This window comes from Perissodus microlepis, chromosome 10, assembly GCF_051167445.1.
Source record: "Perissodus microlepis isolate ML-2025 ecotype Zambia chromosome 10, ASM5116744v1, whole genome shotgun sequence".
Lineage (NCBI taxonomy): Eukaryota > Metazoa > Chordata > Actinopteri > Cichliformes > Cichlidae > Perissodus > Perissodus microlepis.
The window spans coordinates 20,375,824-20,394,355 of record NC_140470.1 but is presented as its reverse complement, the minus strand read 5'-3'; the positions used below and the strand labels follow the sequence as shown (position 1 = coordinate 20,394,355).

At 40.0% G+C, this 18,532-nt stretch overlaps 1 protein-coding gene across 2 annotated transcripts in view; it reads right to left on the bottom strand.

Moving 5' to 3' along the window:
• The window catches only part of nsg2 (neuronal vesicle trafficking associated 2), a 47,141-nt gene that overhangs the window by 26,397 nt on the left and 2,212 nt on the right, over positions 1-18,532 (bottom strand). For both annotated transcript variants that reach the window (XM_084940623.1, XM_084940622.1), the window contains exon 3: positions 5,094-5,204. In XM_084940623.1, coding sequence (XP_084796749.1) covers positions 5,094-5,204 — 111 coding nt within the window. The remainder of the gene's footprint in view (positions 1-5,093; positions 5,205-18,532) is intronic.

The following is an 18,532-nucleotide window of genomic DNA, read 5'->3' as shown; positions in this document are numbered from 1 at the left end:
TTTCTAAAATAAATAAAAGCTTTTTTAAATCTACCCAGAAAACAACATCAGTGCTGCGAGCAGAAAGAGGCAAGGAGAGGAAATAAAGAAGCAGGATGGTGAGTGGTAAGCAGAAACAAGGCGGGGGGGGGGGGGGGAACAGATTAGAGAGCATTTTACACTCTGAGCTCTTCATCCATCAACAAAATCTGCAGAGCTTTGAAGAGGGAAGAGATGTGCAAGCTTTTCATATAGAAATGTTTGCTCTGCACTGCACAGCGTGCAGCACTCTGTTCTGCATATATGCATGTGTGCCCGGCTGCAGAATCGGCTCTGTCAGTCAAACAAAGCGAGTCGGTTCAGTTGAGCACTCAAAACTACCCGACATACCATAAAAATCCCACGGACTGAAACGCATATCTAGCTAACAAAAGCTGACGTAGTGTGGTAAGCCGGGGATGACTGTAGAGTCTGCCGCAGCATTCTGGCCAGCTCAGAGGAGCAACAATCTCACTGTGTACATTTTTGAGTTTCCTCTATATGACAAGGGGCCACACATTGGAACGTGTGCAAAAGACCTATCCAGTGTGATATTAAAACCACACTTTTCCTTGTACTTGATAAAAGATATAAGGTCAAGGAAAGCTGTGAATGAGAATTCCAAGGAATTCCAAATGAAAATAAAACAGGACTGTTCAGGGAATTTCACTAGGCTGCTTAATTATGTAACTATAGATGTTATTTTTGTAGGTCTGCCATGGTTAAACTATGATTTTGGAATATGGAAAAAGTCCAGTATGGTGGTTAACACTGTTGCCTCACAGCAAGAAGGTTCTGGATTTGACTCCAACATCTGGCTGGGCCTCTCTGTGTGGAGTTTGCATGTTGCCCCTGTGTCTGTATGGCTTTCTCGCCCAGTACTCCGGCTTCCTCCAACAGGCCAAAAACACAAATTTAGTAGGGAATTAGGCCGATTGCTAAATCTAAATTGCCATAATCGTCTGTTTCTCTGTGTTAGTCCTGTGATAGACTGGTGAACCGCCCAGGATCTCACCCTATGGCAGCTGGGATAGGCTCAGGCCCCCACTCGCAACCGTGAATTGGATAAGTGTAGGAAAATCAATGAACAACCATGCTAAAAACGTTTTTTGTTACCAGTGGTGCAATAAAAACACTCCTTAACCTTTTTATACAACATTCAATTGTAATGTATTTCGAGCCCTAAAAACTTCCCTCCTCAAAGAGTTGTTAAGGAAGGTAATTACTTGTAATTGAAAGATACTTAGATGGGTCTGTTTGGTCGTCTCACATTTAAAATGTTTCTCAATGAAATTCCTAAAATGTGCTGTATGCTATATGTAGATAGAGAGCATTTTAACAAAAATGGCATCCTGTGTAGACTATATTGACACACAAAATTTATTCAAACCACCTCCTAAACATGCTTAGCCAATAAGCACTTAAAACCTGACTCACAAAAGGCATCAAGCCCTTTAATTGGCTTCTTGGGAACTAGTAAGGGAACCCAGACGCAGCTGCACTCAGTCGATATCATGAACAAAACTTATGTCTGGTGTTCTACCAAGGCACCGAGCTCACCCCATGTGCTATGGGATAATCTAAAAACACATTTTTCTGCTCAAACTTCACAGCTTCAGTACAGTCCGAACATACAGCACATCTCATGTTTTCCAGGATCCAATTCTCTTCTCTCCTGCTTCGAAGGACATCTCAGACCAGTATTACACCTCATTTACACACCCTCACCTACACCTAAACATGCACACACCTCTGCTCGTGCACTTTTTCCTCCTCTCTTGCTCCCTGTCAGGGTTGCCATGGAGGGAGGTTTTCTTTGCTGCCATGACAACATGAGATCTCTCTGGTTTCCCCTAACGACAGCGAAACAGAGCAGACAGCGCCCGTGGATGATTTTGGAGCGCTGTGATTCACACTCGTGCTGCTCAAGTCACCTGTTCTACACTGTTCTACACTGTGGCAAAGAAGGGTGGTGTTGGAAGATGCACACAGCTCCCTTGCTTAGATTAAAATGCCAATAAAACCGAAGATGAAGAATTATCAATTATTTGTACTTGAATATTCAAGTAAAGGTCCTCGCTTTGCCAGAAAATGTGTCCTATTAGATTTTAATCCACACTGTGTAGGCACTGTAGACTGCTATGCTGTAGCTAGTTATATTGACATTGAATATAATATCTATACCTGTAAAGCATTACTGGTTAAATCGTACCTCTGTACCTGTCAGCTCGGGTAGCTTCCACCTTCAAAGGGCTGCTTTTTAGTGGAATAATTTGCATGTGGTTGTTTTTCTTTCAACAAGGCCATTGTTGTTTTTGTTGAGGATTTCATATGTCATGTCATTACTGTATGAAATAGTGTGTTTTCTGCCTTCTGACTGTGCACTGGTATATATAGATTAAAGGGGAAAAAATACAAACAGCCAGGCAGTTTGTCTAGTGGTTACCAACTTCAATAAATCGTCTGGATTATTAGATTATTGATAAATGTAAATGAAGACAAATCTTCTTCTCTGGGATGGAAAGTAAGTCTGTTTTCGTTATAAATGCTGACACTTATAGAAACGTGACATAAAGCCCCGACCAGAAGCACTGGATTTAAGACTTGGCTAGGATATAACATCAGCATAGTGAGAAAATACAGTCCCCCACCTCCTCTCAGCTTTACTGTCATCTTTTCAAAGATCTACCTATTACTGTAGACTTTGGCCTTCCAAGTCTAAGCTTATGTACTTAAAGAAATTTGGGTTTGGTCGATTACTTCTTTCTTGTAACAATGCTTCTTGACAATAAATCTTATACTACTGGAAAACCTGTTTATTCCCCCTTGAATGGTGCCACATGTGTAAGGAAAATGAATTTGTGGGTTGAGCAGCAGAGTTGAGTTGTGTGACCAGCTTGGTCACACAATGCTGTGGGATGGCATCCCATTCTTCAACCATCTTAAAACAAGAGTCAGTAGTAGGGCTGGGCCATATCATACCGTTCACGGTAACACCGGTATAATGTTAGGCAATGATAAGAAAGTGAAATATCGCGATAGAATATGGGTAAAACGCGCATGTGCAATGCCTTTGTTTTCATACGCACATGGCGGAAAAAGCATGGCGGCAATGGAGAACAAGAAGGGCGAAAGTGGATCGTTGAATGAAACGGATGAACTAAAATTGGTTTGAAAAAATGCTGCAACTTCAGTGGTTTGGAACTGGTTTGGTTTTCGTCCGTCAGATACACAACAAAGCACAATTTTTGGTAGAGCATGCTAGCGGGCCGTCGTTATTACCGTGTTTTTCGGAAAATAAGGCACACTTAAAATCAATCCTTTGATTTGATGAAAAATCGACAGGGCCCCTTATAATCCGGTGCGCCTTATGTATGAATTCTTGTTGTGCTTACTGATGTTGAACGGATTTTATGTGATACACGGTTTAAAAAATCTGTCAAAAATGTTTTAGTACAACTTTGGTAAGCTACGAAGCCGCACCGCTTAATGGATTGTCGGAGCATTACAGCTACCGTAGTCAGGAGCCTCATGGAGTAATACGTACTGTGCTTCAACATAATATTACTGTATTGTGTGTGTATAACCTCTTTTTAAGTTTTGTGGATATTATACATGGTTATGCTGAGGATATGTCGGCCAATTTCCACTGGAAATGCCTTTTGGTTAAACTGTCAGCAAGGAATTTGCACTGTTAAATTTTTATATAGCTTTAATGCACATAAAAAACAGCTGTTTGTTTAAGTGAAAATACATTGATGGGGTTTTTTTTGCACTTATAAAGTTGTGGCGTTGTAAAATATTTTGTCCAGTGTCAATTATATTGTCAATTTTCAAATATATATCGTGATAAATATTTTTGGCCATATTGCCCTGCTCTAGTCAGTAGCAGAATAAGCTGTCTGGCATCGGCAGAGAAGACTTTCATGGGCACAACCCACACACTCTACTCTGCTGCTCAACCCACAAATACATTTTCCTGATAAATGTGGCACCATTTAAGCGGAATAAAGAGACTTTCCAGCAGTATAAGATACAAAAAATAATCAACCAAACACAAATGTCCTTACTTTTTGTGCTAAGTTTATAATTATTCCACAATTAGAGTGTCTGTAAACATCCCTTAGTTTGGTTTGGTGGTGCAATGCCCTGCAGGAAGAGACACTTTTCCAAAAATAATCCAGAAGTGCCTACTCTGCAAAGACAATAAATGACATACGAATACTTTAAAGCAGCGGTCCCCAACCTTTTTTGCGCCACGGACCAGTTTAATGTCCTACAATATCTTCACAGACCGGCCATTAAGGTGTCACGGATAAATACAACTAAGTAAAATGATACGACCAAGACAAAAACTGTGGTATTTTGCAAATGTAATAATAAACGCAAATTCACCAAATACCAGTATTGGCAAAGATTAATGACAGAACAGGGATTGCATCCTGTTACTACTGTAAACTTCCCCAGGACAGCTAACCTGACTAACTTTATTGTCCTGGAACATCTGTGTGTTTTTGTAGTGGTTGCTAGGCAGAGTTACAGCTATGCAAGCAAGAAATAAATGACTATCCTGAGTGTTGTGGATAGCACGGATGCAGCTGTGGCTAAATCAATTTCATGTTAATGTACTGTATGAAGCCTGTATAGCTTGTTGCACGATACACACAATTTCTTTTTAAACTCTGGCTTATAGAACCTAACTTGTTATTTCAGTCACCGGGGAAGACTGTGAGTTTGCATGCCAGTGAGTGAGAAAGATTGTTATAGAAAGAGCAGGAGTCTCATGTCTGCATGAGCTGATCATAACCCAGATTCATTCGTTTGTCTACTTCCTGAGTATTTACACTACAACTGCAGCTGCATTTCTAAATGTAACGAGCAGTTCAAACTGGTCACATGGATTTCATTTGGGTAGGCCAAAGGGGAACATGTTAGATGAATCAATATTCTTCATGCAATTATAGCTGCGATGATAAAGAACCCACCGGACACCCATTATTAGAATTGTTATTTCTGCATCACAGACCCCGAAGATAATTAAGCACACTGTGAGTTTCTATTATGTAAATTCTTACCTTAAGTCTCTCAGACACTCCATCAGTAAAACTGATGGTGAACTCCTCCACTTTGGGCACCTTCAGCCGCTTCTTCTCTGTCTGGTACTCCGTGCGAGTTTTCACCACCACCTGGAAGAAGAAGAAGAGTCGAAATTAAAGCAGTTAAATACTCAAAGATGCTGAAGGCAGTGAAGGATTGATGGGTATTACCATGGAAGGGAAAGGTTAATTTACGTTTAGCGTGTTGCCACAAAGGTCTTACAAACTGCATTAAATGGCAGGAGGTTTCACCTGACAAAATCAGTTCATTCAGGTCAAGTGCAAAAAAAAGGTGACGGAGGAAACATGTTGGCTTAATAAAAACTGGGCCAAAGTGCAGAATCATCCTTGGTTAACAATCTGTATCAAAACATATCCATATTCAGTAGACTGTAATGTACATTATGAAATATTTTGTTCAGAAAAAATGTGCAATAGCCAGTAGGAAACATTCTTCATTTACTAATATTCTGTTTGTTTCCCACTGCCTTCAAAATTAAAACCAATTGAAACCAGAAGGTCAGTAACATTGTAGCTGAATTCAAAGGTTAATGTAACGTGCAGAAAGAAAGTTGTGTTTTCTTACTAGTGGTTGGTTTTGTTGCACAAACTAATGAGAATTAAAGAAGTCAAGGAGACTTGAAAAGTCGAGGATCAATGCTATTAAATTAATGTCACTTCACTAAAATACAATCAACGCTGTAGGAGGAGTGGTGATGCCTTGACATAGCAAAAGTTCATCAGTCCTTTGGCCGCATGAGCAAACAGCTGACAGATGGCATGAATATCATTGATCATCTAATTACAATGCAGTGTTGTACCTGTCTGTGGTCCTGAAATTCATCTGCATATTAACAGGACACGTAGCACCCCCTTCAATATTGCTGCAGACTGAAGCCTGATTCAGACTTCTGTGGGGAATCTTTGTAGAGTCTACAATGTAACCTCTGTAAGTGGTCGACGTTGTTTATGCTTGCGCAGATTCATTACATGTTCATTACCATGTGGTCATGTCCTGATGCTTCATACGTGGTGCCAGCCAACAGACAAAAATAAAATGCTGGGTCCTTACTGTTTGTCGTGGTCAGTTTTCTTTTTCTTTTAGGGGTAAAGATATTTGTCCCTCGTTTTTTTTTCCACGTTTTTGTTCAGTCCCTCACATCCATTCTGATAGTTTCAGCAATCTCCCTCCAGGAATCTACAGACATTTGTGAGTCCTTATATTGATGCTGTGGTTTTTATTCCTTATACTGGGCTGATGATTGTTATTCTCTCACTGATAAATTCAAAAACTGTGGCGAAAAAGTAGTCAGAAATGCACATGAGGAATCAACTGTGCTGAACAGGCCAATCACAGTAGTTGGGGGCTGCGTTGATGCATCATGCAGTTATTTCTCAGGAGGTGTGAGCAGGTTATGTTTTACGTTACGGCATAGATTTCCCACTGAAGCATAAATGGGATGTAAGCACTCCCCTCATGGCAACGTCACTCTCCAGCAGCAGCAGCCTCCCCCAGAAGGAAAACTCACACCCAAAGTAAAGGAATCCAGGACCATTTATTGTCCAATATCCAGTGCCCATGTCTTAGCAGATCTGAGCTGTTTAAAGGCATGAGGAAGACCTACTCAATATTAGACAGGTAGTTTTAATGTTGTGGCTGGTCAGTGTAAAACACAAAATTCAGAAGTTCTTCCGAGATATTTTGACAGAGACATTTTCTTGGTCATAAAGTAACAAATCTTATGGTAATAACATTATAATATTGTGCTTAGCGCTTCCTCTACAAACAAATCCTATTCCTGTATAAAGATATGACAAAGAAGTCACCCCCCACCCCAAGTTATGTTTCCTCTGTAAAAGGCATAATTGTCATAGGAAGTTTGGACAAAGGCACATCTTTCTAACCAGCAGCAGGTTTAAGGGTTAGAAAATTCGATTCAGTTCAATTTTATTTATTCAGCACCAACACAACAGTCACCTCAATGTGCTTTATATTGTAAGCTAGATCCTACAATAATACATACAGAGAAAAACCCAACAATGATATGACTCCCTATGAATAAGCACTTTGGTGACAGTGGGAAGGAAAAACTCCCTTTTAACAGGAAGAAACCTCCAGCAGAACCAAGCTCAGGGAGGGGCGGGGCCATCTGCTGTGACCAGTTGGGGTCAAGAGTGCCGGCTGATATTAGACAGTGTATGAGATTACAGCACATCAGTCAACTTTTCAATAATTATATTCTAAGGCAACAATGTTAGCTCTCTTATTTTGGCGCTGAATTAAACCTTGGATTTGGAAAGCTCATATCAGACACCTGTTACCACTTACTAAGCTGTCTTGCTACTTTCTGCTGGCAGCTAGAGCAAAACAAAAGAAACAAAAAATTGTCCCAGTAGTGTCAATTTTGCACTCCTCGAGCAAACAGGTTTGGAGCTGTAGTCCAAACAGAGTCTTCAAAGCTCTGGTTTGCTTTCAGACTTCCAGTTGTGTTGTAGGTCCACGTTCAAAACACGTGGGAGGAGAAAGCAGATGGGATTTCCTTAGTAACATAGGAATTACAGCTCAGCTTCTCTTGATGAAGATATCAACCCACGCACACTCAAACATAAAAAACACAGTTTGCATTGCAAGTCACACTTCTGCAGTAGTGTCTGGCTGCACGCACATGTATAAGCAGTTCTTAAGATTGTCTGGAGGCTATATTTGCACAGTCCCCTCTTGCTAGTTTTGATTCCTCTGTGGTGCTTTTTGTGGCCCTGGTGTAAATGAACAACAAAAGAGGTGCTTTTTACCAGGTTGCATGCACTTCACCACTGCAATTACTAAAAAGACAAAGTGTCCCTACTGTTTTTGTGCGTTTCCTGTATACTAATGCACAGAAGACAGGGCAGGGAATAGAGTACAAATGACAGAGCAGAGGAGAGCTGGATGGAGAGGAAAAAAAAGAACAAGAACAATGTCTCAGTGTCCTTGAGGCTAATTGTGCTGCCTCTGAGCGGCTCTCCGTCACTTTGAGACAAAGCCAGAAACTGCTGCGCACACAAACTGGCTCCACTATCTGAATAACAAAGCTGTCAGTTGGCTGTAGAAACCTCTTATCTAACAGTTGAAGGCCGCAGTAGGTGTACTGAATACTGCGCATTTGATTGGACCCCTGAGGCGCTGGTGCCCCAAGGCTTTCCGCGCAGTAACACCAGACGTCAGGCTTGCCATAGTTGTAACTAATGTCTCAATTTTGGCTCAACTTTCCCATTCTCCAACTCATTTCACAATAACATGCTCGCAGCCTCTAGGCTCAAACACACCAGCGCTTTATTTTGCTTCATTACTCTTTCCCCTTCTCTAAATCTCACGCCTTTATTTCATATTACCTAATGAAGTGGCCATCAGTCAACATTGCCTCATTTACACAGCTGTTAGCTGTCAGCCAGCTGTAGATATCCCCTGAACAAAGTGGCACCATCTCTGATCAGACAGGTCTAAATACTCTCTGGGAAACCTTAGATTTATGAACAGAAAACTCTTATTACTAACACTGGATGTAAATGTGTATAAATAATGCAGATGTGATATGAAGACTGAAAAAAATAGCAATTGCAGCTTGCATTATTATCATTGTGCATGAGCAGCCTTTTATTTCTTTATGTTAGTAGTATGATTGTGCACTTTTTTTGCAAAGCCTGCAGTGAAGTGTTTGTGATAGCAGTGAAAGTCAGGTAGGTGGCCAAAATTAAATATCTCAGCAAATATCAGATTTTCATGAAAGGCTGCTAAAGCTATTTTAGTTACCCAGCACATAAACCAATGTGGCTTTGGTGAAGCCTTGACTTTTCCTTTTTTTTTCCATTTGAAGAAATAAATATGGCAGCTATTAAGTGGAACACCACAAAATGCTGTAGGGATGCTTATCAGAAGATCTTTTGACAATCAAAGAACCATTCAGAGGTGGACTGTCCTGCTGCATAACCCAAGTGAACTTTAGCATCAGGGCACGAACTGATGATCAGACATTGTCCTTCAGGAGTTTCTGGTAGAGAGTGGAATTAATGGTTTCATCACTTGCAACAAGTCTTCCAGGTCCTGAAATCTTTTTTGGTCAGCAGTGGTTTTTGCCTTGGATCTCTTCCATTTATGCCATTTTTGCCCAGTCTCTTTCTTATATTAAACTAAGAACGCTGACCTTAACTGAAGCAAGTGAGGCCTTTTACATGACTTGATAGGCTGTTTTGGGAAGGTGTTCACTGTTCCAAGTTTTCTCCTTTTGTGGATAAAGGCTTTCACTATAGAGTCCCCTGAAACCCTTTCCAGAATAATAGAAGTCATTACTTTGTTTCTTTAAATCATAGTACGATCTGTTGCTCTTTTAGCCTATTTAAGGGATTTCTTGATTCAACAGGTCTGGCAATAATCAGAGTTGGACATGGCTCATAACATTGAACTCAGCTATGCAATTAATTCATGATTTGACAAGAGAGGGCAATTACTTTTTCCACATGTGGCCAGGATTTTTTGTATTCACTCAGATTAACCTCTATTATTATTATTATTCTTTTATTATCTTAAACATTTAAGTGTGACTTAGAAATCAGGAAGGGGTCAAATATTTGGTACAGGTAGCTGGTACATGAAAAAACGTATTCAGTGGGAGATTACACAACCCATTTAGTCCCTTGTAGTTGTACTATTGTACTATTATTACTGTTCATGGTGGTACTTCTCTGTCTCAGCAGTGGTGCAGCACATCCTGCAGTTTTGGTAACATATTCCTGTAAGTGTGAAAACACAATTTTAATTTCCAGAATACCAGCGTTGCACGTTAACACCGTTTTATCCAAATTTTGAGTCTTATTTATCAGTTTATATAAAAAAATATTTATTTTAGCTATTAATATTTCATTCCTTCTACTGCATCTGTGAATAAAATTTCAAATTAAACCACCCGTATTAAAAATACATCACCATGAGTTTTCTGTAGCTGCTTTAATATATCACTGGCAAGCGCTTCTATATCTGGAAGAGGCGGGTTAATGATTCCCCCACCTACATGGGTACAGCCTCTCCAGCAATTTCCTTTGAGAGTCTATTTACAGATATCAAATTAGTCATGTATATTTTATGTAAACATCCTGTTTCACTGTGACCTTTTAATACTTCTGTGTCTGACTCAAGAGTCACTTTTAGATCTGTAATATATCTCTGTGCAGTAAGCTGATGATTGCCTCACAATGTGACGATGGACACTTTGGTTGCCAACAGAATTTATAGACATGTGGGGTTTTTTGAAAACACACGTTTCTATATTTGAGTGAAGGAGCAAGTGATTTAATAAGGCACGAAGAAGTATATGAAGTGCATTTCAGAAAAGATGGCTTAAGCTCATCAATCTCAGCCTGCCAATCTCTCTTTGTGTCTCTCCATCGTTCCATCTCCAGTCACAGTATTATTATTTTTTTCTTTTTTCAGGTTTTGATATCCCCTGTGGAAAAGCTGTCAGAACATTTCTTCTTTGCCCATCTTCCCAGTATGTGAGACCTGTTATCGCAGTGAATGCTGTTTCGTTTTTCATCCCTAAGAACTGAGCTGTGGGAGAGAGTTGGTCTTTGGTGAAGTTTAGCGTGGAAAGCAGCTGTAGATAAATTTTTGACACCTTTGATTCTTCGGGATTCCTTGTGATAAAAATAATTAATGAAAACCATTAAAAATAGAGAAGCACATTTGTACAACATGAGTTATAACAGGATGAACTGATGTTAAAATCAAGACGATTAATATTTAATTTAAATGACAGCAGACATTCACGTTGGCACATTTTTTTATCTTAACTAGTTAAAATAAGGTAAATCTGTTATAACATTACTTTTGTTTTTTACCTGCTGGATCAGCCTATATTATCTTTAAATCTATTTACTTTTATTTTTTAAATAACAACACATAAAAACAGGGATCTCTGCAAATCAAATCTGAGTACTTCATACTACAATGCACTTCATTACTTAAACTTGTCCAAGTCCTGGCTAATGCAAAAATTTATTCAGCGAATCAAATGGCAGGAATTCAAGTATATAAGAATTCCAGACATGGTCAAGACAACCTGCTGAAATTTTAACTGAATTAAGGGAATTAATAGGGAACAAAGGTGATTTAAGTGACTGTAAACATAGCATGGTTGTTGGTACTTAACAGGCTTGGCTGAGTTTTTTCAGAAATTTGTGATTGTTAGGGATTTTCCTACACGACCATCTCGAAGGTTTATGGAGAACGATCCATAAAAAGAGAAAAAGTGAGCAGTAGTTCTCTGGGTGAAAAAGCCTTATTGATGTGCAAGGTCAACAGAGAATAGCCAGACTACTTCAAGTTAATAAAAAGGCAACAGAAACTCAAATAACCGCTTGTTACATCCATGTAGGGATGTCATCAGAACTTAAGAGTAAAATTCTTTAAATGTGACTGCACTTGTTTTTATTTGGTACTGGAGGTACAGAGGCAGCAGAACATCCAGATCTGTTCAGAGAATTGAAGGTGAGTGAGTTTCAGTTTAAATTAAAAGTATCCAAAGTGTTATCTTTTTTTTGTTATCCTGAAATGCACGCTGCTATTTAGATTGACAGCTAACATTATGAAATCAGCTTTGTTCGATGCGATATTAAATGCTTATAATAACGTGATGTAACTCTAACATTAGTAGGTTACATGGCAAATATTCTAATATTTCAGTCAGTGTCTTGTCAACAAAATGTAATGTTAAGATTTTAAATAAATGACCCGCCATCATGTTAGTGTTTTTAAAAGAACTTCAAGAAGTTCATCTTTAAGTATGTGGGATTAGGGCTGTGCGATATGACCAAAATCTCATATCCCGATATAAGAATTCTATCGTCCTGATAATGATATAAATCACAAAAATGTAACATTTTCTGTAAATTCTGTGAATCTCGGGCAGCTCGTCTTGCGTGAAGTGTTTCCAGCTGCGCGTCATGTAGCTGGAGTCGAGTGTTTTAACCGATGTATGAAACTATACATTTTTAGACATAAGTTGTAACAGCCGCCGTTTTCTTTGTGAGTATTTATTACACGGCGTGCTGCGGGGAAAAGCCTGTTCTAACGTTTCAGTCTAAGGTTTATTTTTTAGCACCTGGCGACTCTTTTTTACTTCTCATCCGTAAATAATCTGCTCTTTCACGTGACTCAGTTTATTTTGAAAAGTCTCAACAGGATCTTGAGCTTTATTGTGAAAGGTTTATGTAGAAAATAAACAAGCGGACACGCGATGCTGTTACCGTCGTTGTTGCTAACGACAACGCATAAAAACAGGCGCTTGTCCGTCAGTAGTGTTGTTATATTAAATATAAGAGAAAGAGGGAACTTTAAGAAATTAATATAGCCACTACAGTGAATATCAAAACGATGAAAAAAATATTGCCATAAACAGTTTATTTTGCGACACCACGAAACAAACGATAGCATAAAATGAAACGATAGACGTTTTTATATCGTCATCCGATATATATCGTTATATCGAACAGCCCTAATGTGGGATACAAATTTTGTTTTGATATCGAATTGGCTGTCCATTAATTCGACTAGTACTGGTACTAACTACTCAATTTCTGGTATTGTGAACCTACAACCAAGATATGCAGAAGAACGTCTATTAACGCACGACACACTGAACCCTGAAGCGGAAGGGCAAGATCACACCAGGTGCTGTTCCTGTCAGCTTAAAACAGAAAACTGAGGCTACAATTCACACAGCCTCATCAAAGTTAAAAAACAGAAGAATGTAAAAATGTTGCCTGGTTTAAAGAGTCACAATTTCTGCTGTGACGATGGTAGGGTCATCTGAATTGGTGGTAACGAGCATGGATCATGCTTTTTATAAACATGGTGTAATGGCATGGGGGATATGTTCTTGGCATACTTACTACCAACTGAGCATGGTTTTAACACCACAGCCTACCTGAGCATTATTGCGGACCATGTCCACCCTTTTATCACCACAGCTGTTTAGTTCATATGTTCATATGAAAATAAAAATCTTAATCATGGCGACCTATGAAAGAAAAGCTTTGCACCATTACCATGACCCAACAATTACTGGGGCTCAATCCTGAAAGTCTCTGTTAGCCTGTCAGAGTGAGTACTGCTGGTCCTCTTATCAGGAAAGTAAGAGCAGCTATTTGCATTCCCCAGCATCTGAGGTAGAAATCAATCTGTGGTTACACAGACAGAATATAAACCAGCAGGGCTTTAAATCCGGAGGTGCAACAGTCCAACCAACCAGCAGCACTGCAGTACTGTTGGATTACACAGTGGAAAGAAAGCATGAGCCCTGAATGGCTGCTACAGTATAAAATAAACACAAAACTGTTGAAGGCTGAACATGCATACATGTATTTCATTCATTTAAATACTGAAGATAAACTGACACTGTCTATTATTTTGCATGAATTAAATGATCCTTAGGTCTCCTTAAGGTATTCATCAACTAACTAGTGTTCAGTCAAAGCGGTACCAGCTGTTCACTCTATAGTGAAACTCACTGTTATCCTTTTTTATGCATGTTTCCCAACATGTTATGACAGATGATTGACAAAACGATTAATTTCTTCATTTGGGAAATACTCTGTATGGAATCTAAATTTAATCATAAACAAAAAAAGATGTCTAAATGATCCCCCGCTAAAGCTCGCTATTCAAACTGTTAAACAAAAAACAGACTGTGTAGGCTTTGCGTGATCTGGCCTACAGCCTCTGTGCACATCCAGCCAGATAAACGTATAAAAAATGTATTTATAATCTGTGGCGATTTGGCAAATTAACATGAGCGATGGTTCATCTGGTTACGAGGCCCAAAGCCGTCACAACGCATAAGAAATCATCCGCTGATCCATTACTGATTTGACTGCCTGATGGAGGGTTCTCAATACCAGGAATTCCTCTTTCATTTATGAGGATAAGAACAAAGAATCGTAAAAAGAAAGAACGAGACTTGAAAGCGTCTCTGAAGTAACTGAGGGAAGTGAGAACAATAAAAGAATGAGGATGTGTGTTAAACAGGACGAGAGTGATTGTAAGTCTCTTACTGCCCTTGAAGCAAGTCTTGGTAGCTTAGCTTTGTTCTTAGAGGAATGATAAACACAAACGATCTGCGTGTCTCTCTCAGAGTCAGTCCACCTCTTGCCACCCTCCTCTGGTTGTTGTTGTTGATTTTCTTTCAAACTACCAGAAATCCAATCAAGATATTGGTGGCCCAGCAGAGGCCGTGATGCATCTCTGCCCAAATGAAATCAAATCTAATGCTTTTCTAATGCCTCAGCAGCATTTTCCTTCCATGCGTTGGTGTGCCTGTAAGTGTATGAACTTTACTGTCACAAAGTTACCCCGCCCCTGCAAAAATCTGCAAATATCCCCGAGTAACCCTGTAGCCGGCAAGGTCACATACTCATCAGACAGGGATCAGGGGGAAAACAGCTGGACTCGTATTTGTAAAGCCGCTCACAACTGCACCGCTGATGTGGGGTACTAGTCGGGTCACATGACCTACTAAAACCTCGCTTTGGCTTTAAAGGACAAAGAGAACAAAACTGGTCTCAGATCAGATTTTGAGAGAATGATAAAAGCTGATTACCAGTGAACTCTTTCTGGATAGGGCAAGTGGCAAAAACAGCAACCCAGTATTCAGTGAGATTATGAAGCCTGTCGCCGCAACGAGTCTACAGTTTCTGATTTAGACAAAGGAATGTTTTCCTACAGATACAATCAACGTCAAATAACAAAATGATTACCAGTATAGGTTCCTTACTCAAAAAAGGTAATGTATTACACTTCCTGTCATTTTTTTAAACTTTACATTACTTAATGACTCCCTGAATAATGTAATTCTTTACACTACTTGTTGCATTACTGTGGATTAAGGCCTTTAAATCTTTGTGAATAGTTTATTATTAATGAAGTCATTCACATCAACTGCATAAATCCGCAGCAAAAATTTACAGCATTTGTAGCTCAATTTTTCAGATCAAAATAAACAGATCTGACCAATCAGACCACTGCATTTGGGAACACGTGTATTCATACCTCATGACACCAGTATTGAATATTCATCCATCTATCCATCTATTTTCTTCTGCTTATTCGCATGGGCAGCAGCCTAAGCAGAGAAGCCCAGACCTCCCTCTCCCTAGCCACAACCTCCAGCAACACCAAGACCAAGGCACTCCCAGGCCAGCCAAGAGATATAATCTCTCCAGCGTGTCCTGGGTCTGCCTCAGTACCTCCTCTGACTGGGACATGCCCGGAACACCTTGTCAGATGCTCAAACCACCTCAACTGGCTCCTTTTGATGTGGAGCAGTAGCGGCTCTAATCTGAGTGCTGGATGGCCGAACTCCACACCCTGTCTCTAAGGGCGAGGCCAGCCACCCTTTGGAGAAAGCTCATTTCTACCACTTGTATCTACGACCTCGTTCTTTCAGTCACTACCCAAAGCTCGTTACCATAGGTGAAGGTAAGAACGCAGAACGACCGTTAAATCGAGATCTCCTGCTCCCCTTGCTCGTGAACAAGACTCTGAGTTACGTTAGGGTCCACTTGGAGCAGTAACTCGTACCTGACATAGAGTCGGCACTCCACCCTTTTCCGGCTGAAGACCATGGCCTCAGACTTGGAGACATGGAAATAGTAAAATAACACAATTTTGCCACAGACTCATAGCTGGACGTAGCTCCGGGTCAATCAGCTCTCTGAAATTTTTTTTCTGCCTCCTGATATGTGGTCTCAGCTCTGCCAAGAGTTCAAACTGCCCCACTGACATCCTGAAATATACATGAAAGCAACCGTGTTTCGGCTTCAACTCTTGGAGAAAACCATGAAATTCTCAATGCTGCTGCCTTCTCGTAAGAATTAAATGAACCCAGAATCTCGGTTTCTTCCTTTTCTTGTTCAGAAACATCAGAACCAGCTTAATATGGCTTGTTTTTGATGTTCTTTTATTCACAATGTGTTTTTTGAGGTCGAATTTCCTTCTGTAGCACAATGTGTTGTACACTTTACACAACGAGTTTGGATCTGAAACATTCAGAATTTTATGTTGCTTTTTTGCAGCACACTTGGTGTGTTAACAATATAAACTGTAGATTACAGCATGACATGTTGGTACAAATCCCTATCCTAATGAGGACATACACATGGTCTGTCTTTGATTGTTTAACTTTTAAACCAAAGTCAACGACACAACATTGAAAATCAGCCTAAAGGGACTTTTAAGTGATTGCTACAGTGACTCTGTCCAAAAAAAGGTAGAAATGGATGCTACATGGCTACAAGTCAGACTGCTCATCACTGTTGTTGTTTATGATCAGGCTCTGGCTGCTGGACTAGACTCCGCATACCCTCAGCTTTAATGTCATTTTGAGTTCTTTGCTAGCTTTGTGTTAGCATGCCGTGCAAATGCTTGTAAAGAGCCAATGCTGTGTTAGCAGTACAGTGCCGCTGTTTCTGTTCTGGGTGCAGCTTACATTTTACCACCGTGCTCTGGTATTTTTGTACAATGAAAATGAAGGTAATTCTCAGACCTATACTCCTCAAAAGTCAAACACTGCTCCACCATTTTCTTCCTCCCTGCTAAACTGAAAACAGCCGATTATAGTGCAGGAAGAAAAGGGCGCATTTTATGTATTTGTGTGCAAATAGTAAAATAACGTAATGTTATTTAATCAACGTGTGGTACTGAATAAAATAGCAATGTGATTACTTTGTAATCTATTACACCCAACACTGGTGATAACAATGAGAAACAAGCTGTCTGGTCCTCTGTGCTTTCCAGAGCTGAATAGCATAGATTCAGCTTAATGTTATCAGTCTGACCCACAGTTTGACTGCTTTGGGTCTCATGTGCAAGATTGGTGGCTTTATGCAAATCAGGAACTCCAAAGAAAAGGGACTCCAAATGAATTATAAAGTTGTTGCATAAGAGCTTAAAATATAAACAGATGAATTTTCTAGAGATTTCATAAAATCTGATGTCTAATTAAATATTTCATTATTTCTTGGCCTCTCTTGCATTCATGCATCCCTTATCAAGAGGAAAATTCTCACACTTACAGCTCCAAACAAATGCTAAGATTAAGCAGCAAATCGACCTTTCCAACTCCCACACTGTCCTGACTGTTAACAAATGGATCCACTTTCGTTTGCATAGTGATAGATTAAAAGCAACACACACACACAAAAAAAACTTGCCACGGTTTTGTTTGCTTAGTGTCCGAATGCACAAATGAGCACAAAATAAATGAGCACACGGAGGGGCTGAACTAACAATTTCCCAGTCCTGGGAGCAAGCTGGCAAAATCTGCATCAGCTGTCAGCAGATTTATCCAAAAGCAGCAAGCAAATGCAATCTTTGTGGATGCATCTCCTGAGGCATGTAAAAAGTCAAAAACAAAGCCAAACAGAAAAAAAATTACATTAAAAAAAAAAACAAAAAACTGCAAGCCATCCTGTTTGACCTCTTTTCCTCTTAAATGTCAACAGCAATAAGTCACTGGATGGGGACTTATACTCAACTCAGGTTATTCTCTCTGTCAGTCTCCCTTTTCAGGTAATCAATATAAGACATATTTGTGTAGTCACACAGTACAGTAATACAGCAATGAGTGAGTGTGTGTGTGTGTGTGTGTGTGTGTGTGTGTGTGTGTGTGTGTGTGTGTGTGTGTGTGTGTGTGTGTGTGCAAAGGCAGCTTCATCTACAGTACGTAGCAGTGTTGGTGAATCTGCTGGGACTGATTTAATCAGAGTAAAATGACTGACAGCTCTACTAAGAACGTCGTTTCACAAACTGGTGACAGAGACGACCTGTCACTCACGCACACGTGCACGCACGCGCCGCCTTTGTTGTAAGTATGCGCTGCTAGAATTCCCGCAAGCACAACCGTGAATGAAATTGCAAGTGTGTGCGCATGTGTGTGTGTTAGCACAGTGAATGGCAGGTCTCCTGAGTTAACAGGTAAATGAAATGGAAAACGACTGTGCTTCCCTCAGCAGAATCCGCGCTGTGGGGTTCAGGCTGTGCTATCTGTTTCTCTGCGCAGCAGGCCAAACGGGAGCTCGTTTCATCCGGTGGAGTTTTGTGTGTGTACGCTCAAAAATTTAAACCCTTTGTTAACCCATTTTTCAAAAAACGGGGTGAACATGATATGAAGAACACAAGCACAGCTAAACTTCAAATTTAAACGCACAGCATAAGCCTCTTAAATTTGCCACATACAGTATAAACGTCCGGAGAAATGACATCTCCCTTAATGGGAATATTCCAGCTATGGAAGCCAGACACTTATTAACATCGTCAGCTGTTATGCAGCAACATTTTCACTCATTTGTCGTCGTATTTCTGGCCATTTCTGGCTGTGTAGCTCCAATAT